The 25505-nt window shown below is 40.9% G+C and overlaps 1 protein-coding gene across 1 annotated transcript in view; it reads left to right on the top strand.

The window, feature by feature from the left end:
- Positions 1 to 9495, top strand: part of LOC132822257 (sorbin and SH3 domain-containing protein 2-like) — a 306243-nt gene extending 296748 nt beyond the window's left edge. Inside the window, exon 26 of the mRNA XM_060835395.1 lies at positions 7439 to 9495. Coding sequence (XP_060691378.1) covers positions 7439 to 7500 — 62 coding nt within the window. The 3' untranslated portion in view covers positions 7501 to 9495. The remainder of the gene's footprint in view (positions 1 to 7438) is intronic.
- The last annotated feature ends 16010 nt before the right edge of the window (positions 9496 to 25505 follow it).

Here is a 25505-nt window from a genome sequence, read left to right as displayed (position 1 = left end):
CTCCTTAGACAATGATGACATAAAGATCAAAGCCAAAGGCTTTACAATCTTCTTGCTAGCTTCCTAGAAAATCCTAGGATAAATCCCACCCAGCCCAGAGGACTTAAATTTTCACAATTTCCAGAATTGCTAACACCTCCTCCTTATGAACCTCAATCCCTTCTAGTCTACTAGCCTATATCTCAGTATTCTCCTCAACAATATTTTTTTTTTGTGTGAATACTGACAAAAATATTCATTTAGCACTTCTATTCAGACTCCATGCACAACTTCCCACTAATGTCCTTGACCGGCTTTAATCTTACTCTAGGCATTCTTTAATTCCTGACATACCTATCGAAAGCTTTAGGGTTTTCCTTGATTGTACCTGTCAAAAACTTGTCATGTCCCCTCCTGTCTCTTCTTAGCTCTCTCTTTAGATCCTCCCTGACTAACTTGTAACTCTCAAGCGCCCTAACTGAACCTTCATGTCTTTTCTTTAGATAAGCCTCCTTCTTCCTCTTGACAAGAGATTCAACTTCTTTACTAAAACACGGTTCCCTCGCTCAACCACTTCCTCCCTGCCTGTTATTACATATAAATGTTGAAAGTTGATAACATGACTTTGATCATTGTGCAGAAGACTGGGATCTAAGCTGCAAACATATTTGCAGTGGTATAGGAAGTAGGTGTACAGATGCCATTTATTTAACCTCTGTCAGCTTGGTTATAAAGGGAATCAAACCATGGGGTAGTATATAAAAATTGCTATTGAAATTCTGTCCCAGTGTTTCCCCTATCCAAAACTAGTGACTATTCCAATGATGTTTAGAAATGGAGATGTCCACAGTGTATATAACTCGGCCATGTATTAATTTGTGATGTACCGTGGCATATAATAGATGAATCCTTAATGGTAGGAGAAAGTGAGGACTGCAGATGCTGGAGATCAGAGCTGAAAATATGTTGCTGGAAAAGCACAGCAGGTCAGGCAGCATCCAAGGACCAGGAGAATCGACGTTCCGGGCATGAGCCCTTCTTCAGGAATGAGAAGAGTGTGCCAAGCAGGCTAAGATAAAAGGTAGGGAGGAGGGACTTGGGGGAGGGGCGTTGGAAGTGCGATAGGTGGAAGGAGGTTAAGGTGAGGGTGATAGGCCAGAGTGGGGGTGGGGGCACTAGGTGGAAGGAGGTTAAGGTGAGGGTGATAGGCCGGAGTGGGGGTGGGCGCGGATAGGTGGAAGGAGGTTAAGGTGAGGGTGATAGGCCGCCACCACCAGGGATATATTTCCCTCCCCTCCACTATCAGCATTCCAAAAAGACCATTCCCTCTGTGACTCCCACGTCAGGTCCACACCCCCCACCAACCCAGCCTCCACTCTCGGTACCTTCCCCTGCAACCACAAGAAATGCAAAACTTGTGCCCACACCTCTCCCCTTACTTCCCTCCAAGGCCCCAAGGGATCCTTCCTTATCCACCACAAATTCACCGGCACCTCCACACATATCATTTACTGCATCCGCTGCACCCGATGTGGCCTTCTCTATATTGGGGAGACAGGCCGCCTACTTGTGGAACATTTCAGAGAACACCTCTAGGACACCCGGACCACCCAACCTAACCACCCCGTGGCTCAACACTTCAACTCCCTCTCCCACATCACCAAGGACATGCAGGTCCTTGGACTCTTCCATCGCCAGACCATAGCAACACGATGGCTGGAGGAGGAGCGCCTCATCTTCCGCCTAGGAACCCACCAACCACAAGGGATGAACTCAGATTTCTCCAGTTTCCTCATTTCCCCGCCCCCCACCTTGTCTCAGTCCCAACCCTCAAACTCAGCACCACCTTCCTAACCTGCAATCTTCTTCCTGACCTCTCCGTCCCCACCCCCACTCTGGCCTATCACCCTCACCTTAACCTCCTTCCACCTATCGCACTTCCAACACCCCTCCCCCAAATCCCTCCTCCCTACCTTTTATCTTAGCCTGCTTGGCACACTCTCCTCATTCCTGAAGGGCTCATGCCCAAAACGTCGATTCTCCTGCTCCTTGGATGCAGCTTGACCTGCTGCGCTTTTCCAGCAACACATTTTCAAATCCTTAATGGTAACTTGTAGAATTTTGACATTTCAGGACTAATTTTTAATGATGTCTTGAGGTTGCCTAATAGGCCATGTGTCCACAGAATAAGCAAAGATTCAAGAATTTTCTAGATCCTTTTTGTTTTGAAGTTTTTATTTGATCGGCAACAACTTTTTAAAAAAAATTGTGATACCTAGTAAGTTCTAGATCCCTTTATCTTGTAGACTTGTGTGCACTGCAATCTGGATTGAATTGGCCAAATAACAAAAGTTGGCTAGTTGAGTCTCAGCTGTTCTTTTAGAGAGATGAAACTATCATATGATTCTATTAGAGATGGGAAAGTGCAATGTAACACACTATACCAGCCAGGAAAATTAGAAACTATAACTCGCTCCTAATGGGGGTGATAAACTGACCGTAGACATTTGAAACCATTTGCCTAAGCATAAGTTGAGCCATCTTCACCATAAATTGATGTGGGATTGAGACACCAATGCAGAGCTAGTTCAATCAGTTTGATTCACAATCCTGATAAGCCCCTGTATGTTTCATGATACATCCAAATAAAGCAAAATGGAGTTCAGAAGGAGATGACAGCAGCTGCATTTGCCCCAAGTTTGGGAGCGAATTTTATTGTGAAATAATTTGCCAAACATCAAGATACTTTCCTAGGAACAATGACATTGCTACCAGCTCCAGAACAAAGGACAAAATGCCCACACTTTCTACTACTTCACAAAACTGTTGGGAAAAAAAATCTACAGCTTGCAGAGAAAATAAAAGAGGCTGCTATTCAAAAGACTGTGACATTGGAATCTATCTCTAAGGACGAGTCCATATTGACAGAAGGAGCTGACTGCAAAATCAAACTTCAACTGTACCTGAAATCAAAACATCATCTATCCTGGAATCCCATGAATCTGGTAAGTTTACCTTATAGTTTCTCCTTCCATGCATTCTCCCTGTAAAGTAAAAATAATAAACAAACATATATTTAACATAATATAGAATGCTAAGAATGCTTTAACATCCCCAATATGCATGTAAGTCATCCTGTGTACAGTGGTCCATTTTTGCTCTTCACCTGCTTTTAGAAGTTTCATCTAAACGACATCTACCTTTGTCTGCCGGCAGTTCCACTCAATATGTCCAGATAACTAAGGTTTTGTGCCTTGTCCCTATTTTGTCTTCCCAGATAGTCAGCCAACCTCCAGCTTAAACACTTGCAATGGAAAGAGTGCAGAAAAGACACCAATTGCCCAGAAATACGTTGACAAAAAGTTGCCATCCTCAGCAACTCTGAAAACTAATGTACATAAAGAGGGAAATGTACAGTCTCTTGTGGACGAACACAAAAACCAATCACCTGTCAGCACATCCCCTGAAGGAATGTCCTGGGCATACCCACAATGTTTGAGTGGAGCTGAATTGAAAGACGAGGCAACGAGTCAGCAAGAAGAGGAGGAAAGCAGCCAAGACTCTTGCTCAACATCTGAATCTTCGGCTACACCTCCATCAGCATCCCAGGATCTTAATGTAGTCCAATGTTTTCCTTCAATTCCCTCACAATTACAGAGCTCTAGCACATCTTCCTTAAAACTTGAGCATCTTGACGTGTGTCCCTCACCAACACAAAGCCCAGTAAAAGGATCAGATCAGCCAGAGCAGGTTACTGACAGCAAGTCAGTGGACAGGACAGATTGTGAGCTGCAAGTGGAAATCACCAACTTCCTCACCCCATCGGCTGATTTCCTGGAACAGATTATGGACAGTGTTCCCACTGGTGTGAAGGCCAACACGACAAATGAGAACACCCATCAACAACAAGAGTCAGACGCCAGTCTCCTCGCACTCTCTGCGACATTTGGGATGCTTGTAGATGAGGGTATGCACTTGCTCAGGAAGACCATGGACAATGTTCATTCCAGTGTGCAGTCTGGTAACAAACAGATGCATATGGACATGATTCACCTTCACCATATTATCCACATGGGCTGGGTGCAGTTAGCTGATCAAATGAGCTCTCTGATCAAAGTGCTCACCACACTCGTACATAACCAGCAATCCTCTTCCACCTTGTTGCATAATATAGCACTTCAGCGTACCATAGCAATATCTGAAGGCCATTTTCCAGACTACCTCAGGTGTGAAACCACTTCAAAGGTAGCTGAAGAAACAATGCCTACGACGTGTTACATTACAGAGGAAACTTTAACCAATGCTTCTGAAAACCCAGCTGTCAGTTCTTCAAATTCTGGAATGTATAAATGAAATGGAATATGTTAGCATTTTCTGGAAATACACATATTCTGCACAATGATGTGTGTCAATATTGCTTCTGAATAGTTCTTTACTTGATAGGCTGAAAGATAAAAAGCTCGTAATAGTATAATGCTTTCCATGGCCACCAATATCTCAAAACATTTTAGATTCATTGAAATACTTTATGAAGTGATGGTCACTATGTAATGTAGGAAATGTGGCAACCAAGTTGCATTCCGCAAACTCTGAGTAACAGCAAATTGGTAATGAGCGGTTAATCAGTTTTTGTGATATTGATTGAAGAATACATATTTTGGGCAGGTTTGCAATGATAATTCCCCTTTCCTTGTTTGAAAGAGAACCATGGGAGATTTTAATACAGATGGCACCTCAGTTTAACGTCTCATTTGAAAGATACCATCTCAGACAGTGCAATGCTGTCTGAGTACTGTATGTGTGTGTCAATTTTTATTTCTATTCTTGAGCCTTGACTGGGGCTTGAACCCAGAATCCGGTAACTCAAAGACAAGAATGTTAACAACTGAGTCCACAGCTGTCACAGGTGTAGAGTATAAAAGCTGAATTTGCATTGATTTATTCTGGCCATCTCACTGATTTCATTGAGCAAAATACTTGAAGAAAATAGAGGTAACTCTAATCATGTGGTTTCGTTTTTACAGAGTTCCAATTTTTTATTTGAGATGTTCTAGTTGTCAAGTAAAAACATTTATTCTTCCTTGTGTCTCCATTATTATCTTTTCCTTCTACATTCTATTCATCCATTAGCTTTGTACATAGAGTGAGCCCTTGAACATGGTGGCAGTCCACTCCAGGATGAATCTCTATCTATCTTTAAATTTTTGGGTTAGGTTTTGGTTCCCAGTCAAAAAAACAGCAAATTGAAGCTAAATGCCTGTTGGAGTTGGCAGCATGATGACTCTGCCAGGTCCAATTGCCAGTCTAGTTGGTGTGCCACACCTTGACTTCCCACCATAAGGACTGGTGAAGTTGGCAGGAACTGGCTATGTGATCCTTAGAATTGTATGACTCGGATAGTTCCAACATTTTAAGCACAAGGTAAGTCTATCAGAGATTGGTCATGTTATCCAGGGCTTTTGATAAACAGGACAATTTAGTTAGTGCTTTAAAATTCTTGGAAAGTGACTGTGATTGACAAAGCCAAGATTTCCAATCCATTCTTGATTGATTTGTGATTACGAAGGTAATTAAACATTATTGTGGATGTGCAGGAATGTAGAGTTTAAGTTAAAATCAAATCAGCCATAATCTTATCGAAAGGTGGAGCAGGCTTGAGGGGCCAAATGGCCTACTCTCAGTCATATGTTTGTATCCCTAATTACCCTTGAAAGGGTCTTGGTGAGTTGATGCCTTGAACCACTCCAGTCCATGTAGTGCAGGAACTCCAGCAGTGTTTTAACGAATTCCAGGATATTGACCCAGTGACAGTGAAGGAACAGTACCATATTTCCAAGTCAGGATGGTGTGTGGCTTGGAAGGGAACTTGCAGATGGTGGTGTTCTGTTCATGTGCAGCACCTGACCTTCTGGGTGGTAAAGGTCCCACGTTTATTTTATTTTTCTGTACGATCTGAGCATTGCTGACTGGGCCAGTCTTTATTGCTCATCCCTAATCACCCTTGAGGCAATGGTAAGCCAACTTTATCAACAATTGCAGCCCATTGGGGGTGGGCACATCTACAGTGCTGATAGGAAGGGAGTTCCAGGAGTTTAGCCCATTGACAGCAGAGATACAGCATTGTAGTTCCAAGACAGGGTGATTTGTGACTTGGAGAGGAAGTTGATTTGGAAGGAACCTTGGTGAGTATGCGCATGATACACATACTGCTGCCTCTGTGCATAGATAGCAGGGGGAATAAATATTGATGGCAGGGATAGAGAGCCACACGAGCAAGCTAATGTCTCCAGGTTGTCCAGTTTTTGGAGTGCAATTAAAGGTGCACTCATCCAGGTCAGTGAAGGGTACTCTGTTTGATTTGTGTCTTGTAAATAGTAGATCAGCTTTTGGGAATCAGTAGGTGAGTCACAAACACAGAATTCTCAGCTACTAACCTGTTTTTTTGCCACAGTATGTATATGGCTTGTCCAGGTCAGATTTTGGTTAAAAGTAAACCTCAGCATGTTGATAATTCAGGAATCGGCATTAGCAATGCTGTTGAATATCAAGGGAAGATAGTCCCATTCTCTGTGGTTGGAGATGGCAATCGCCCAGCATGAATATTATTTCCTATTTACAGAACTGAGCTTAACCATTGTCTAGGTATTCCTGTATGTCAGCACACATTGGCTCATTGAGTCTGGTTTAGCACACTTTATCTATGGGGGACATTTTGTTTTGCATGTGTAAAAAGACCTTCCACACACAGATGCATTACTATATACTATATCCATTCAGTAAATACACTTTCTGAAAAACATGCTCTTATAATATGTGAAGTAAAAGCTTGCTACTTAAAGTACTGGCCAATAATTGTGTTTATTTCTATATTGATGCTTGGCACTTTTTGTACATCCATGCAGCAGGGTAAACTCTTTTCATAGTCATTGCTGACCACTGCTTTATGTCAAATGTAAGACCTGATTTGAGCGAAGGTTTAAAGAAAGGTAGTAGTGATTGAGTGTCATTAATTGGATCATTTTCTTTATTATCCCACCCAAAAATTTCCTTATTATGTTTAGAGGTATTTATATTCCACGAGTAGCTATAATTGTGTGTCTAACTCAGTGAAGTTATAATTGTGCCCTGAAATACAAAAATAAATCATTAGTTAATAATGAGTCACAGAAGTTGAGAAAGATATCATCCATATGATATTAATTTTACTGAAAGGTAGATTATTGCCCCCTCCACATCTGCAAGTTGAACCTGATTTCAGTACCTGATTATAATTCGAAATTTGATTAATGAACACACAAGAATCCTCAGAAATTATAATCAAGGCATGGCTTATCATGAGTCTGTTCAATTAAAACGTTGAATGAAGAATGATCAATAAAGTGGTACACTAGGGAAAATGAATCAATGAAGACTAAGAGGCTGGAATATAATGAAGTTTGCTTTTTCTCTTTAATCACAGGAACATCTCGACGATCCAAGTTCTTTGGTACCTTTCCAGGAAACTATGTGAAGCGACTATAAACATTTATACATATTTGTACACATTTTGAGTTTAGCACAATAACCTTCTGCAGCTCTCATTAAAGGAAGTTTCAGTCTGTAGACACTCAAAGACACCTTTGTGATAGTTGTGTGATTGACTACAGCTAACTTCAGAAGCATCATTTAACCACATCTTCAGTCAAGGAATAAGGATATTTTGAAACATGTCATCTGGAGGTTGTTCTACGTTCCTTTCAGGATATTTCAAGAACAATTGGTTTTTATTATTAAGGTGCACTTACTTGATAAATCCTTTATTCCCCTATATAAGCAAACGTAGTGAATGCTTATTTATTCTTCCTGGTACAGGAGCTTACAGTGATCTGTCACTAACATTTATTATTGATGATTTTGTCACAGAGTAGAGAAAACACATAACACAATTAACAAGTATTACACTCGTAACTCATACAGCTATGATAATTGCCACTTCTCTAAATAAGAGCTGAAGTCCTGTAGTCTGTTCTATTTTTCCTCCAGTTAATTTGCCCGGTTTGTTTTGCTGTTGAATGATGAGGTGCAGAAGCAATAATGTCACATTTTGTACAGGTTGTTTGAAAATTGTTTGAAGGTATGTTTCTCACTTCCACACAAATCTTTTAGTAGTGATGGCTTAGAATGTATAGTAAAAATAGGGTTTCATGATAGAATATTGAGTTGATCAGGCGTGAGACCATTTTTTTCGGGTAAGCTATATTCAGATTTCCAAATCCAAATTGTCATATTTAATAGTTTGTGACTGCTTGGACTCAGCACCTACTAAGGAATGCAGATGTCCAAGTGTCATATAAGATTTCAGTTTGAAGCTGGATTCAGGTTACAATTACAGCAGCATGAAGCAATTTATTTTGACACTGTGTGCTCCAGTCCGGCTGACGAAGTTTTTAAAAAGAGTGATGGTGCACATTTTAAAATCCACTTGTCTGATATTAGTTGTGTTATTTAACGTAACTCCATTATTAACATGGAAATGACTCTGCCATGCTTTCATGTACTTTTAAAGCTCCAAAAGAATTCCCTATTGACAGTTTGTTTATATGGTTGAAAAACTGAGTAGCTTCTTTCTGATAACATACAATTTCCACTCTAGACATTTCAGACACATTTTTAGAAATTACTCAATATTTGACCGAAATGAAAGGTTCTTTTTATTTAAGAATCTGAGTAACATGCTCCCTGAAATCAAACGATAAACTAAACTGCCATGGTTGGGTATCAAAACACACAAGCAGAAGGGGAACGAATCGTTTGCGCTGCAGCACCTTAGTTCAAAATAAGCATGTGTGATTGTCTTTCTAATTTCTTTCATAAATGCTTGAGTTTACCGTAGTATATGTTGTCCACACAGTTTGTGTATATATATATATGTCTGCTTTATTTTGTACAGATGTTTTAGTTGTTGCATTTTTTAAAAAAAAGTCACTACTTTTCAGAAACTTTTATAAGTCTCTGTCATTTCCCTTACCCCTTTTTACTAACCGCCTCTCCCATTGCCCTGGTTGCAAGCACATTTAGATGGTGCAAGTGTGTACAATAGTATTTTATTGCAGAATTTTGCAAATTGTATTTCAACAAATATAGTGTTACCAGCAAAAAAAAACTAACTGTACATATATCTTTATAGTTATTAACAGGAAATGAGAATAAGGGGTCTGAATAGATTCACTGATACTCTTTTACAGTATATCTTTATTACACCAAAACTCCAGCCTAAGAGCTGTATAATCTTGAAGCTTCAAATTTTGAATCTGTTGAACTGCATGCAGGACAGCTGTGAAATCAACACCTTTACTGTTGTTTTATGATGAAAATGACCATATTTGTTGCCTGTAAAATGAGAACTCTTTATATTCTCTGTAACTGATTTTAAAAGATTTCTTTTCGTAATTGAACATCAAATGATTCATTTTGATGCAGTACGATTCTTATGGAGAAAATAACTCGACTTTTTCTGTGTTTTTTGTGAATTTCAATCCCTAATAAATTTTGCCTGAATTGAATTTCTCTCTCCTCTGTATTTGTTTGATTTAAAGTTTTTTTGAACAGGATACTGAAGCACTGAAAGTAAGATTTCACAGAATGGGCACAAATGTCCAGTCAGGTAGGTAAAAACAAAGACAGCAGATGCTGGAAAGCAGAGTCTAGATTAGAGTGGTGCTGGATGGAAAAGCACAGCAGGTCAGGCAGCATCTGAGGAGCAGGAAAATCAACATTTCGGGCAAAAGCCCTTCATCAGGAATAGGGGCAGGATGCCTGCAGAGTGGAGAGATCTCCACTCTGCAGGCATCCTGCCCCTATTCCTGATGAAGGGCTTTTGCACGAAATGTTGATTTCCCTGCTCCTTGGATGCTGCCTGACCTGTTGTGCTTTTCCAGCACCACTCTAATCCACAAATGTCCAATCAGCTGGTGGATTTGCATACATCTGCAGGAGAATTTAAAATGTTTCAAGTGACATAAAATAACATGGAGCATAGAATTTCCTCAAAGAAACCGTAGCACTGTCTGATATCTTCACATTTTCATTGGTTAAATACCACTAGCTTAGGTGTGTGAAATTCATGACTTAACTTCATCCCAAAGTATTTAAAGTGAGCAATTATGTAGACATTATTTTGTTGCAGGAAAATGTAGGAAATGGAGCCAAGCAAGCTCCCAAAAATAGCACTGAGTTAAGTGACTAGATAACTTGTCTTTAGAAAAGATACAGTGGCATGATGGCTCAGTGGTAAGCACTGCTGCCTCACAGTGCTAGGGACCCAGGTTTGATTCCAACCTTAGGCCGCTGTCTGTGTGGAGTTTTCACATTCTCTCTGTGTCTGCGTGGGTTTCCTCCGAATGTTCTGGTTTTCTCCCACAATCCGAAGATGCAGGTTAGGTGAATTGGCCATGTTCAGGGATGTGTAGGATAGGTGCATTAGTCAGGGGTAAATAGAGGATAATTGGGTGTGACAATGGGTCTGGGTGGGTTACTCTTCAGAGGGTCACTGTGGATTTGTTGGGCTGAAGGGCCTATTTCCACACTATAGCAATTCTATGATATGAATCTGCTGCAATTAGGGTCATTCATATTTAGATCCTAGTTACTAAGAACTCTTTCTTCAGGATTACCTACTTACTGGACTACAAGAGAGACCTATCTTGCTCCTGTTTAAAATATTGCATACATATTAGGAACAGGCATAGACAACCAGACCCTTCAAGTCTTCTCAGCCATTCAATAAGATTATGGCTGATCTGATTCCTCCACATTCTCTAAAGATGTTTCATGCTTTGCTCATCAAAAATCTATCTACCTCTTCCTTAAAACTATTCAAAGACTCTGCTTTCAAAGAGACTTCCAAAGACTCATAGAGAATAATTATTCTCATTTCTGTCTTAAGTGGTGACCACTTATTTTTTGAACAGTGACTTCTAGTTTTTAGATTCTCCAACAAGAGGAAGCATCCATTCCACACCCACCTGTTCAGTTCCCCGCAGGACCTTCAATCAAATCAATGCTTACTGTTCTAAACTCTAATGGATACAAGCCTCGACCTGAAAATTCTCTGCTGGTTGGAGTCAAACCTGACAAATAGGAAGATGATTGTGATTGTTGGAGGTCAGTCATCTCAAGCTCCACAATATCTCTGAGGAAGTTCCTCAGGGTGGTGTCCTAGGTCCAACCACTTCAGCTGTTTCATCAATGAACTTCCCTCCATCGTAAGATCAGAAGTGGGATATTCACTGAAGATTGCAAATTGTTCAGCACTATTTGTGACTCCTCAGATACTGAAGCAGTCCAAGCCCAAATGTAACAAGATCTGGACAATATCCAGGTTTGGTCTGAAATTGGCAAGTAACATACGCACCATACAAATGTTAGGCTATGATCATCACCAATAAGAGAATATCTAGCAATTACCCCTTAACATTCAATGGCATTATCATCACTCAATCCTCCACTAACAACACCCTAATGGTTACCATTGATCAGAAACTGAACTGGATTTGCCATATAAATACTGTCATTTGGAAAAAATAACTTATCCCATTCTTTTCCTTTGTGAATTGCAATCCCTAATAAATTTTGCCTGAATTGAGTTTCTCCTTCCTCTGTATTTGTTTGTTTTAAAGTTAAATTGAAAGGTAGTTGAAGCACTGAAGAGGGGTGTTCAACAAGTGTTAAGGTCTCAGGGCACAAACAACCCTTTAGTTGGCAGATTGGCATACACCTCCCGGAGAATTTTAAATGTTTCCAGTGGCATAAAATAACATGGAGCGTTGAACTCCCTAAAATAAACTATAGCACTGTCTGAGGTCTTATTTCATTGCTTGAATGCCAATGGCATGGGTACCATGAAAAGAAAAAAATATGTAATTCGTGACTTCACTTCGTCTCAAAGTGCTTACAGCTGGGAATCAAGGAGGCTGGAAAATGAGGAAACCCTGTGAAAAGGTGGGAGATAGGTGACATTCGATAACCAAAGGGTTTGTGGTGCAAAGTCAAAGGGAGTGCTAATGTAACAAGTAAAACGTGTCTGAAGGAGGTGTGAATGGCAGATTCTGATCAGCTGTTCTTTAACTTTCATAAAGAGATCAATCAAAATTGAATCTGCTTCCAACATCCTTTTTGTCAGTACAACAATGTTTCAGAGCACAACAATGTTTTTCTCTCATGTCTCATCAGATTCTTTTGTCAATTGCCTTTAATCTTTTACTTTCTGACCCTTTTGTCCCTTGAAACAATTTCTTCTTAAATACTCTATCAAAACCATTTTCAAATCTCCTGTTACCTTCTCTGTCCTCTAACTTTTTTTATATAGCACCTTTAATGCAGTAAAACTTTGCAAGTGTATTAAAAAAAACCAAGTAAACATATAATGTTCCCAATGACCAGGGAGCCCAGAATCAGGGATCACGATCAAGGATATTAGGGTAAGCCATTTAGGATTGCGATAAGGGGAAACTTCTTCACCCAGAGACTGATGAGCCTATGGCATTCTCTGCCACAGAAAATGATTTAGGCCAAAACATTGAATGTTTTCAAGAAGGATTTAGGTATAGTTTTTAGGGAATCAAAAGATATCGGGAGAAAGTGATTAACAAACAGAAATTGCTGGACAAACTGCCAGACCTGCTGAGCATCTGTGAAGCAAAAAGGTTAAAGTTTTGGGTCAAGTGACTCTTCTTCCAAACACTGGGCCCAAAATATTAAATCTGCTTCCTCTCCACAGACTTATGTTTTTATGTTTTTGTTTTAGATTTCCAATGTCTGCAGTTCTTTGTGACTTTTAGGAAGAACGTGGGAATAGTACTGAGTTGGGTAATCAGCCATGATCATGTTGAATGGTGCAACATACTTGAAAGGTGGATAGGACCTCCTCCTGGTCCTATTTTCTATATTTCTATCAAAGTTGCAGCAAGTAACTCCCAAAGCCTGTCCACCATTTCCAAGGCAAAACATGGAATATTGCCCACTTGATTGGATAAGTGCAGTTCCTTTCAAACCTATGACTATATGATCTAGAAGGACAAGGGCAACAGAATTCTGGGACACTCCCACCTCAAAGTTACCGAGCAAGTCACTCACCATCTTGACTTGAAATATATCACCTTTCTTTCAGAGTTGTTCTGTCAAAATACTTAATAGATTGTATCTCAATGGGCCGAATGGCCTTACTTCCACTCCTATGTCTTATGGTCTTCTGGTCTACTTACAAATGGACTGCAGCTCACCACATTTTCTGAAGGGCATCTAGAGATGGGCAATAAATGCTGGCCCAGCCAATGATGCCCCCATCTCATAAATGAATATTAAAAAGCCTTTCCTCATATGACTTGCAGTTGCAGCAATTTTGCAAAGAATTTAAAAAAAACTTTTGACATGCATAAATAAATCTCACAAGACTGTCAGTGAAGATACCTCAGGGCTCATGTATTTTTATCCAAACATCCACTTCACAGCAATGCAAAATTGCTTGCAAAGCTGCCACCTTAACACTTCTGATTGGTTTTGGTTTCCAAATGCTGAAGAGCCCAATCAAGAGAGTTATGTAATATAGGCCATACAGTAAAATGCAGATTGTCCCAAATAAAGTACAAGATCCATAATCACGTTACTGAAAGAATCACAGCTGCAGAAAAGAGTCACACCAGGCTCGAAAAGTTAACTGTGATTCTCTTTCTACAGATGCTACCAGATTTGCTGAGTTTCTCCAGCATTCTCTGTGTTTGTTTTGGATTTCCAGCATCTGCAGTATTTTGCTTTTCTTAAAATTAAGTTGAAAAATTTGGATTGCAGGCCTACATTCTTTAATCTCCCTTGTGTAATAGTTTCTTGGCTGCAGCAAGCAATTCAAGTGCACCAGCTGCCGAATTTATGTTAAGCTTGTTGTTTTGTTCCGTTTTGCTTGAGTTCTCTACAAAGAAATTAACAGTTAAAGGTCAAATTAAGTGGCAGTTTTAATTAGCACCAGCACTGGGGTATTAAGAGCAAGCAGGAAAGTTGGATCAGACTTAATGGCTCCTGACAATAAACATTACTCTTCTGAGTACGGAAAATAATGAAGTGCAGCCATTTGCTAATATTTTTACTCATGCTAGAACTCAGATAGTTACTCTTGATTAAGTTCTCTGTCTGTTCTCCCAAAGAGCATCCTGTCTTTTTCCTGATCTATGAAGAATTGGAAGATTGTCTGATTTATACGTGCTGCTGTGAATGAAATAAATGAAAGTTATCTCTCAAATTGGATCAAGCTGCCCAGTAACCTTGAGGTTTAAAACACGGAAGATGATTGTTGACTGAGAATATACCACTTCTGTTTAAAAGCTGGAATATAGAAAAATCCATGAATCCTAACTGCATAGAATCATAGAGATGTACAGCAGGGAAACAGACCCCTCAATCCAACTTGTTTGTGCCGACCAGATATCCTAAAATAATCTTAGACCATTTGGCAACATTTGGCCCATATCTCTCTAAGTCCTTTCTATTCATGTACCCATCCAGATGCCTGTTAAATGTTGTAATTGTATCCTTTTCCACCACCTCCTCTAGCTGCTTATTCCACATATGCACCACCCTCTGCATGCAAAAGTTACCCCTTAGGTCCCTTTTAAATCTTTCCTCTCTCATCTTAAACCTAAGCCCTCTAGCCTCGGACTCCCCCCACTCTGGGGAAAATATCTTTTCTATTTACCATATCCATGTCCCTTTTGATTTCATAAACCACTATTAGGTTATCCCTTAGCCTCCGATGTTCCAGAGAAAATAGCCCCAGTCTATTCAGCCTCTCCTGTAGCTCAAATTCTCCAATTTTGCCAACATCTTTGTGAATCTTTTCTGAACCCTTTCAGGTTTTACAGCATCTTTCCTACAGCAAGGTTTTTTTCAACTCCATGAATACCTCAACTAAACATACCAATAGTAATGGATAGTATGTACAGATATTTCTTGCTTGTCCAAATCAGCAGATTTATAAATGTCACTGATCTCTTTGGCAGGCCTGTTTTTTTCATAAAAACCTTACTAAAAACTAACTGCATGTTACATTTGAGAAGTTTACCTTTTGAAATGCATGTCAATATACTTCAAAGCAGATTTACATTATGAAATGAAGAGAGAGTGTGGGCTACAACATGACCTATTTCACCCGTGTTCATTTTAAACATATTGCTCCCTACTCCAAGCACAACGTTGGAGAACTCAATGTAACCAGCACACAAAAGAAGACAGTCATAAAACTAAAAGCTTGAAATTAGCTGAGGATATTGGCATACAAGTTTTCAACACCTATCAAATTATTCTCTTTACTACTCTAAGAGAGGTTATCTCCTGTTAAAATACATGTGCACTTTGTGAACTTTGTATGAATGATTTGTGTTTGCACAATAAAAATTTTCCAGGCTCACTTGTTCCATTGCCAACAGCTTATGTCACTTAGTGTTCCTATTCAAATGTAGCATAAGCATTAAATATGAAATGGAGTGGGAACTGCAAAGTCTTTTTTTCCATAAAAGCTATGTTTAAATGTAAATGATATATGCAATAACACAACCCATGAAGCCAGATTGGTTTTCAATTGACTGGTTTGCAGATCAGCTTCACTGAAAAGGTGGGAGTTGGATGATTTAGTAGCTACAGAGCAGACATCTCCAATTTAGTCTACATGTTTTCTGTGCTGCACGGACAGTTATTGCTGACATGATGAGACATGGTTTTGCCATCTTGTGAATACTTTTAATCTAGTCCTGGCAGCACAAATAGCATGGCTCATAATTGGACTCTACAACCACTGCAGTCAATAAAAGCAAGACAGTGTCTGTTAATCTATACGCAGTACAATTTCCTGACGCTTTGATGCACATCAGCACAAAAAAGAATTGAGGTCTGGAAATTTTTCAATAGTTTTTTTTCACATTCTCAGAATTATATTATACTCCCCTTCTTTGCGTTTTCACTTTCTCATTCTAAGTCAAACCTTTGCTACTCAACCTGTAAACAGAGTTACATTTCTGCCCATATATGTCAGTTATGAGCACAGCAAATGTTATTAAGGTAAGAATCCCTGAAATTGTGGAGAAATCATATCACAAATATAAAATGACATAATGAATGAAGATAAATTAGTGCTTTCTCTTCCGTCACCAAAATTTCATATTTTACTCAATTTGTTATGTAAACAGTTTTTCCATGATTAATGATTTTTCAGACCACAGCACAGAAATCACTAAAATCTCTCTACTCCTATTTGTAACCTTGGATAAGTAATTTGGACAATATGGGTGATGGTAATGATACAGACCAAACAGTAGCTTTCCAACCAGCTGGCTAGAGATGTGTGATTTTGACTGTCACTTTGCCAGTGTCCATTATTATGGTTTCATACTTCCGAAGAGTTAGCCCATGGACAACTTGATGTCTGGAACAAACTGGATACTCAGTTCACAACAATCACCAGCATTTACACCAGACAATTAACAGGAAACTCCACAAGAGCATTGTCGAACCAATGTCAACACTGAACTTGGTAAGGAGCTAAAATAAAACAAAGAACTGTGGGTGCTGACAATCTGAAACAAACCAGAAATCACCAGCCATTCAGCCGGTTTGGCAGCATCCAATTCGAGCCCAGAATCCCTTCTTCAGACCATTCTCTGCTTTCTCTCCACAGATGCTGTCAGACCTGCTGAGTTTCTCCAGCACTTTCTGTTAAGGTTAGGAACTATCGGGTGACTAAAACCCTATTGAAAGAAGTAGATATCGAAGAGTGTATTAACAGAAGAGAGTCAAGCAGGAAAGTTTTAGGGAGGGAATGAGAGTTGTAGTGGCTAAATGCGTTAGCTCCAGTGGTGGAGCATGTAAACTGGGGATGTGCAAGGAGGAGTACAGATAATCTCAGAACTGTAGGTCACAGAAATGCCAAAAGGTGATTCAGAAGAAAAGTTGTATTGAACTCAAAATGTTAACTTTGCTTTTCTGTTCACAGATGCTGCCAGAGCGGCTGAGTTTCTCCAGCACTTTCTGTTTTTGTGCCAAAAGTTGAGTCCATGGAAATATTTAGAATGAAGGATGCCTGGACTATAGAGTAATGAATGGCAAGAATGGATAAACTAAGGTCGTAATGCCTCTCACATCCAAGATAAAATTGAGAGGCAATAAGTTCAGCTGGGAAAGGGAGGGTTAGAGTCATGATGGTTTTCAGCCAAACATAAATTTGCCAATAATTATGATGACAAATGTATCTGATGATATCTATGAAAAAGAAGATTTTCAATGTTTCTTCCAAAGCAATAGAGGATTTTCTGACTGCAAGATGACATCATTTCCCTCTGAAACGTGCCTGTAGTTAAAAGAATCAATAGCCGACAGTGTGATACGAACTTGAAAGAAAATCAGCTGTTCCTACAAAGTGGTAGCGCATGTTGGAGCAACGTGTAATAGTAGATCAAAGATTTAATTCCCTAATAGAAGCAAGTTTGCAGTCTTAATGCTGAGCTGAGCGAAGTTTGGGATGAAACAAAAGAAACATTCAGTTACCCTTCTCAGAAGCAGGGAAATTACAGAAATCACCTTGCTACCACCCGAGGAGTTCTAAAAGCGCAATTGTAAAGCGGGTGAGAAAAGCCATGGTTTTTGCTTACAGCTGATGAAAGCTTGGGCCACTAACAGGGGGCACTAGCATACGGAAAGAACCTCAAAACAGTTGAGCCAATTGAAAATTATCAAGAATAGTGCAACAATACATATAAAAAGAAACTTACATTAAGATAACACCTTTCACCAGATATCAACTTTCAGTTGCTTGGCAGATGGGTAAGATGCCAGGTAGGTGATACATCAGGTGGGTTGAGATCCCTGGTGGGTTGGTGACCATGTCAATGAGATGAGAGGTGGGCTGGGTGGCAGATAGGTGAGATGCCAGGTGGTTTGAGTGCCAGGTGGGTCAGGTGACAGATAGGTGAGATGCCAAGTGACGTGAGTGCCAGGCGGGTTGGATGGCAGGTGGGTGAGATGTCAGGTGGATTGGGTGGGAGGTGGTTGAGCTGCTAGGTGGGTTGGTGACCAGGAGGGTGAGATGAGAGGTGGGTTGGGTGGCAGATGGGTGAGATACCAGGTAGGTTAGGTGGCAATTGATTAGGATGGACGGTCGGTGAAAGGGTCAGTGGGTGAGGTGGGAGGAGAATAGCATGACTGCTGAGTGGAGTGAGGGGATAGTTGTGTCTGAGGACATAGGCATGGGTCAAAGAGAGGGAATCAGTGTGACTGATAGAGATAACTAACAGTTAGACTGGGTTTTCTCTGTCTAACATTTCTGAGTAATTATACAGGTCAGTTTCACAGAACTGTACAAATTCTAGCTCAGAGTCTGGCTTCCAAGGAGGGTCCCAGTGAAAGGGCAAATTCCCCATCAGCTGTTGAAGCTTTCCAGAAAATTCTCACATAGGTCAGAATGTCAGGACTTCCGCAGGGTCCTGTTGGCTGCACGTTCTTGCAAAGTAGACTGAGGGATCAATATTGACCAAGACATCAAGGATACCTTCCCTGTTCCTCTGCAAAAAGCTTTCTCAAGGCAGTAATCGGTATTGCACTGAGACAACAGCCTTGATTTTTGTCCTCAAACCCTAATGCAGGGCTAACCCTTGTGACACAAAAGCAGGAGTGCAACCAACTGAGCCACAACTGACACTTAGCCATAGGCCCCATTAAACAAGGCTGGAGAATTAATAATGAGGAGCCAGAAAATGACAGAAGAGTCATAGAGATGTATAGCACGGAAACAGACCCTTCAGTCCAACTCGTCCATGCCGACCAGATATCCCATCCTAATCTAGTCCCATTTGCCAGCACTTGGCCCATATTCCTCCAAACTCTTCCTATTCATATACCCATCCAGATGCCTTTTAATTGTTGCAATTGTACCAACCTCCACCATTTCTTCTGGTAGCTCATTCCACAAACATACCACCCTCTGCATGAAAACGTTGCTCCTTAGGTCCCTTTTATATCTTTCCCCTCTCACCCTAAACCTATGCGCTCTAGTTCTGAACTCCCCCATCCCAAGGAAAAGACTTCGTCTATTTATCCTATCCATGACCCTCATGATTTTACAAACCACTATGAGGTTACCCTCAGTCTTCGACACTCCAGGGAAAATAGCCCCAGTCTATTCAGCCTCTCCCTATAGCTCAAATCCTCCAACTCTGGCAACATCCTTGTAAATTTTTCCTGAACCCTTTCAAGTTTCACAACATCCTTCTGATAGGAAGGAGACCAGAAATGCAAGCAATATTCCAACAGTGGCCTAACCAACGTCTTGTACAGCCGTAACATGACCTCCCAACTCCTATACTCAATATTCTGACCGATAAAGGAAACATACCAAATGCCTTCTTCACTATCCTATCTACCTGTGACTCTACTTTCAAGGACCTATGAACTTGGACTCCAAGGTCTCTTTGTTCAGCAACACTCCCGAATACCTTACCATTAAGTGTATAAGTCGTGCTAAGATTTGCTTTCTCAAAATGCAGCACCTCGCATTTATCTAACTTAAACTCCATCTGCCACTCCTTAGCCCATTGGCCCATCTGATCAAGATCCCATTGTAATCTGAGGTAACCTTCTTCACTGTCCACTACACCTCCAATTTTGGTGTCATCAGCAAATTTACTAACTATACCTCGTAGGTTCATATCCAAATCATTGAAAAATACTTTGCATCAATCCTCATGGTCAAGAACACTAGTATATCAAAGTTATCAAATAATCAAGGAGTTAAAAGGAGGGTAAAAATAAATGCAATAACTACCACTGGAGAAAAAGTACTAGCAAAACTAATGAGGCAACAGGCTGACAAAACCCCTGGGCTTCGTGGATTGCATCCTAGGATTTGAAGGAATAACTGCAGAAGCATTGGATGCAGTCGTAGTAATGTTTGAGAATATATTTGGGAAGGTCCTAGAAGGTTGAAAACTGCCAATGTAACACTTAACGAAAGAGCAGTGCTCTGAAAGCTAATGCTTCCAAGTAAACCTGTTGGACTATAACCTGGTGTTGTGTGATTTTTAACAACGCAACACTCCTATTCAAAAAGGGAGGGAGATATTAAACAGGTAACAATAGACAGTTAGCTTAACGTATGGTGCTGGGAACATGTTAGCATCTATTATAAAGGATGTAACAGGAGAACATTTAGAAATACATGATATAACCAAAGTCAGCATGGCTTCATGAAGAAGAAATCATGCTAGACAGATCTATTGAAGTTCTTTGAGGAGGTAACAGACAAGATAGATAAAGAGGAATCAGTAGATGTAATACATGTGGATTTCAGAAAGGCCTGTGATAAGGTACCACACATCAGGCCCCTTAAGATATAATCTCATGGTGGCGAGGCATGGGTAGAGGATTTGCAAATTAATAGAAGACAGAGTGTTTGGGTAAAAAGGGCATTTTCAGGATGACAACTGTAACTAGTGCGAAAGTGAGGACTGCAGATGCTGGATATCGGAGTCAAGGCTAGAGTGGTACTGAAAAAGCACAGCAGGTCAGGCAACATCCAAGGAGCAGGAAAATAAACGTTTCAGGCAAAAGCCCTTCATCAAGAATGAGGCAGGGAGTCTCCGGGGTGGAGAGATGAATGGGAGGGGGGTGGGGCTGGGGAGAAGGTAGCAAAGAGTGCAATAGGTGGATGGAGGTGGGGATAAAGGTGATAGGTTGGAGAGGAGGATGGAGCGGATTGGTGGGAAGGAAGATTGGCAGGTAGGACAGGTCATGAGGATGATGCTGAGCTGTCAGGTTGGAAGGTGTCAAGGTGGGGGGAGGAGAATTGAGGAAACTGGTGAAGTCCACATTGATGCCATGGAGTTGAAGTGTTCCGAGGCAGAAGATGAGAGAGGTTCAGTGTCTGCGAATGCTGCAAGCATGGAGTGGAGCATCCTGAAGGAGAACCGTTGCTGGCGGATTTGAATTTGTAGTCTTACTGGTTGTCCCGTTTGGATCCAAATTAGATTAGATTACTTACAGTGTGGAAACAGGCCCTTCAGCCCAACAAGTCTATGCCGACCCGCCGAAGCGCAACCCACCCACACCCCTACCTAACACTACGGGCAATTTAGCATGGCCCACTCACCTGACCCGCACATCTTTGGACTGTGGGAGGAAACCGGAGCACCCGGAGGAAACCCACACGAACATGGGGAGAATGTGCAAACTCCACACAGTCAGTCGCCTGAGTCAGGAATTGAACCCGGGTCTCTGGCGCTGTGAGGCAGCAGTGCTAACCACTGTGCCACCGTGCCGCCCACCAATGATGCTGGTTTGAATGTAGTCCAGAGTCCGAGTGAAATGCCATCAGTGGGGAATCAGTGCTGGAGCCACAGTTATTTACAATATACATTGATGATATGAATTGATTGACAATAAACCATTTCTGAACTTGCAAATAATACAAACATAGATGGGAAGACAAGAGTCCAAAGAGAGCTATAGACAGGCCAAGTAAGTGTCAAAAATGTAGAGGGAATTTAAAGTTGGAAATGTGAGAGGTTATGCTCTTTGACAGGATGAATCATAGAATCCCTAGAGTGTGGAAGCCAGCCATTCAGCCCATCAAATCCATACCAATCTTCCAAAGAACATTCAGTCCAAACCCATCCCTCTACCCTATCCCAGTAAACCTGTATTTCTCACGGCTAATCCATCTGGCCCGAACATCCATGGACACTATGGGCAATTTAACATAGCCAATCCAATTAACCTGCATATCTTTGGACTGTGGGGAGAAACTGGAGCACACAGAGGCAACCCACAAAGACATGGGGAGAAAGTGTAAATTCCATAGAGTCTCCTGAGAGTGAAATCAAATGGGATCCTGGGTGTGTGAGGGAACACTGAGCCATCATGCCCCCCTAAGGAATAGAAGTGTTGAATATTATTTAAATGTGGAAAGACTGCAGAAAGTTAAGGAACAGAGGGATTTGAGAATCTGCATCCATAATTCACAAATAGCGAGCATCCAAGTTCTGCAGTTAATGGGGAGGGCGAACGGAATTTTAGCCTTTATGTCAAATGGAATGGAATATATTGGGAAGACAATGGTATTATGGGTGGACTGTTAATCCAGAGATCCAGGTTATGTTCTGGGGTACCAGGTTTGAATCCTGCCATGGCAGATGGTGGAATTTGAATTCAATAAAAAGTCTGGAATTAAGACTCTAATGATAACTATAAATCCATTGTCGGTTATTGGGAAAACCCACCTGGTTCACTAATGTCCTTTTAGGAAGGGAAATGGCATCCTTACTTGGTCTGGCCTACATGTGATTGTAGACCCACAGCAATGTGTTTGACTCTTAACTGTCCTCCGGGCAATTAGGGATGAACATTAAATGCTGGCCCAGTAATCAACGTCGTAATCCTGTTAATGTATAAAAAACATTAAGAAGGTTTTGCTAAAACTATTTAAGGCAGATCACAGCTGGAGTAATGTGAATAGTTTTATCCCCTTATCTAAGGAAAGATATGTTGGAATTGGAGGCAGTCTAAAGAAATTAAAGAGGGTCTTTCTTATGAGGAGAAGTTGAGCAGGCTGAGTTTGTACTCATTGAAGATTGTAAGCATAAGAGATGACCTTATTGAAACATGTAAAGATTCTTAGGGGACTTGACAAGGTAGATGGAGAAAGATTGCTTTCATCCATGGGAGAGTCTAAGGCCAAACGGACTAATCTCAGTGATAGTGGACATCCATTTAGGACAAGAATGAAGATGACTTATTTCTCTCAGAGGGTAGTGAATTGTCAAATTCTGCATAGGGTTGTTGAGGCTGGGTCATTAAATACATTCAGGGCTGAGATAAATAGATTTATAATCATGAGGGGAATCAAGGGGAGAAAGCAGGGAAGTGAACTTGAAGATGATCAGATCACACATGATCTCATTGAATGACGGAGCAGACTTGAAGGGCTGAATGGCCTACTTCTGCTCCAATGACGCATGATCCTATGGTCTTACTGCTATTTGCCACTGCTGGTTTGACCTGGCTTCCAATAATATCATCAATAATAAGAATGCCTCAGGGAGCTGCATAGACACAAGATTTTCTAAGTTTTTCTCCTCCAGTCCGTCTTAACAAATCTGTCTTCATGGGATCAGAAAGAATCCACTCCAGTCTATGTAATCTGGCATCATAACTTAACCCTTCCAACATTAGACCATAGAACATAGAACATAGGACATAGAACATTACAGCACAGTACAGGCCCTTTGGCCCTCAATGTTGCGCTGACCTGTGAAAATAAACTGATGCCAATCTAACCTACACTGTTCCATTATTATCCACATGTATGTCCAATGCCCATTTAAATGTCCTTAACTTCGGCGAGTCTACCACTGTTGCAGGCAGGCCATTCCATGCCCCTACTACTCTCTGAGTGAAGAAACTACCCGATATCTGTCCTAAATCTATCACCCCTCAATTTAAAGCAATGTCCCCTTGTGTTAGCCTTCACTATCCAAGGAAAAAGGCTCTCACTGTCCATCCTATCTAACCCCCGATTATCTTATATGTCTCGATTAAGTCACCTCTCAACCTTCTTCTCTCCAACAAAAAACAGCCTCAGTTCTCTCAGCCTTTCATCATAAGACCTTCCTTCCAGACCAGACAACATCCTACTAAATGTCCTTTGAATCCTTTCTAAATCTTCCACATTCTTCCTCTAATGCGTTGACGAGAACTGCACGCAATACTCCAGGTGCAGCCTTACCAGTGTCTTGTACAACTGAAGCATGACCTTGTGGCTCCAAAACTCAATCCCCCTACCAATAAACTCCAAAACACCACATGCCTTCTTAACAACTCTATCAACCTGTGTGGTAACTTTCAGGGTTTTATGCACTAGGACACCAAGATCTCTCTGCTCATCTACACTGCCAAGAATTTTACCATAAGCCCAGTACTCTGCATTCCTGTTACTTCTTCCGAAGTGAACTACCTCACACTTTTTTGCATTAAACTCCATTTGACAGTCCGGCTCTGCATCTTATCTATGTCCCTCTGTAAACCACAACATCCTTCTGCACTATCTACAAATCTGTTTACCTTAGTGTCATCTGCAAATTTACTTACCCATCCTTCTACACCCATATCCAGATCATTTATAAAAATGACGAACAGCAGTAACCCCAACACAGATCCTTGCAGCACACCACTGGTAACTGAGCTCCAGGATGAACATTTCCCATCAACCACCACCCTCTGTCTTCTTTCACCTAGCCAATTTCTGATCCAAACTGCTAAATCACCTTCAATTCCGAAATTCCATATTTTGTGCAATAGCCTACCATGTGGAACCTTATCAAATGGTTTATTGAAGTCCATATACACTATATCAACTGCTTTACCTGCATCCACCTGTTTTGTCACTTTCTCGAAGAACTCAGTCAGGTTAGTGAAGCACAACCTACCCTTCACAAAACCGTGTTGACTATCCCTAATCAAATTATTCGTTTCCAGATGATTATAAATCCTATCTCTTATAGCCTTTTCCAACACCTTACCCATAGCTGAAGTAAATGTAACTGGTTTATATTTACCAGGGCTGTCCCAACTCCCCTTCTTAAACAAGGGAACAACATTTGCTATTGTCTACTCTTCTGGCACTACTCTTGTCAACAAAATGACATAAAGATCGAAACCAAAGGCTCTGCAATCTCCTCCCTCGCTTTCCAGAGAATCCAAAGATAATTCCCATCTGGACCAGGGGTCTTATTTATTTTCAGATCTTCCAAAATTGCTAAAAGCTCCTCTTTCTAGATTAGAGTGGTGCTGGAAAAGCACAGCAGTTCAGGCAGCATCCGAGGAGCATCTGCCTGAACTGCTGTGCTTTTCCAGCACCACTCTAATCTAGAATCTGGCTTCCAGTGTCTGCGGTCCTTGTTTTTACCTAAAACCTCCTCTTTGTCAATCTCAATCCCATCAAATCTTGTAGCCTGTATTTCCGTATTCTCACTAACATTGCCCTTGTCCAATGTGAATTCTGATGAAAAGTATTCATTAAGCGCTTCCCCTATGTCCTCAGATTCCACACACAACTTTCTACCACTATCTTTGATTGGCTCTAATCTTACTCTAGTCATTCTTTTATTCCTGATATATGTATAGGAGGCCTTAAGGTTTTCCTTGATCCTATCAGCCAACAACTTCTCATGTCCCCTCCTGGCTCTTCTTAGCCCTCTCTTTAAATCGTTTCTGGCTAACGTATAACTCTCAAGCCCCCTAATTGAGCTTTCATGCCTCATTCTCACATAAGCCTTTTTTTTCCTCTTGACAAGAGCTTCAACATCTTTAGTAAACCATAGCTCCCTCTCTCAACAACTCACTCCCTGCCTGATGTATATATACTTATCAAGGACTCGCAGTAGCTGTTCCTTGAATGAGCTCCACATTTCAAGTATTTCCATCCCCTGCAGTTTCCTTCCCCATCCTATGCATCCTAAATC

This window comes from Hemiscyllium ocellatum, chromosome 2, assembly GCF_020745735.1.
Source record: "Hemiscyllium ocellatum isolate sHemOce1 chromosome 2, sHemOce1.pat.X.cur, whole genome shotgun sequence".
NCBI lineage: Eukaryota > Metazoa > Chordata > Chondrichthyes > Orectolobiformes > Hemiscylliidae > Hemiscyllium > Hemiscyllium ocellatum.
This window is presented reverse-complemented; position numbering and strand designations above follow the sequence as displayed.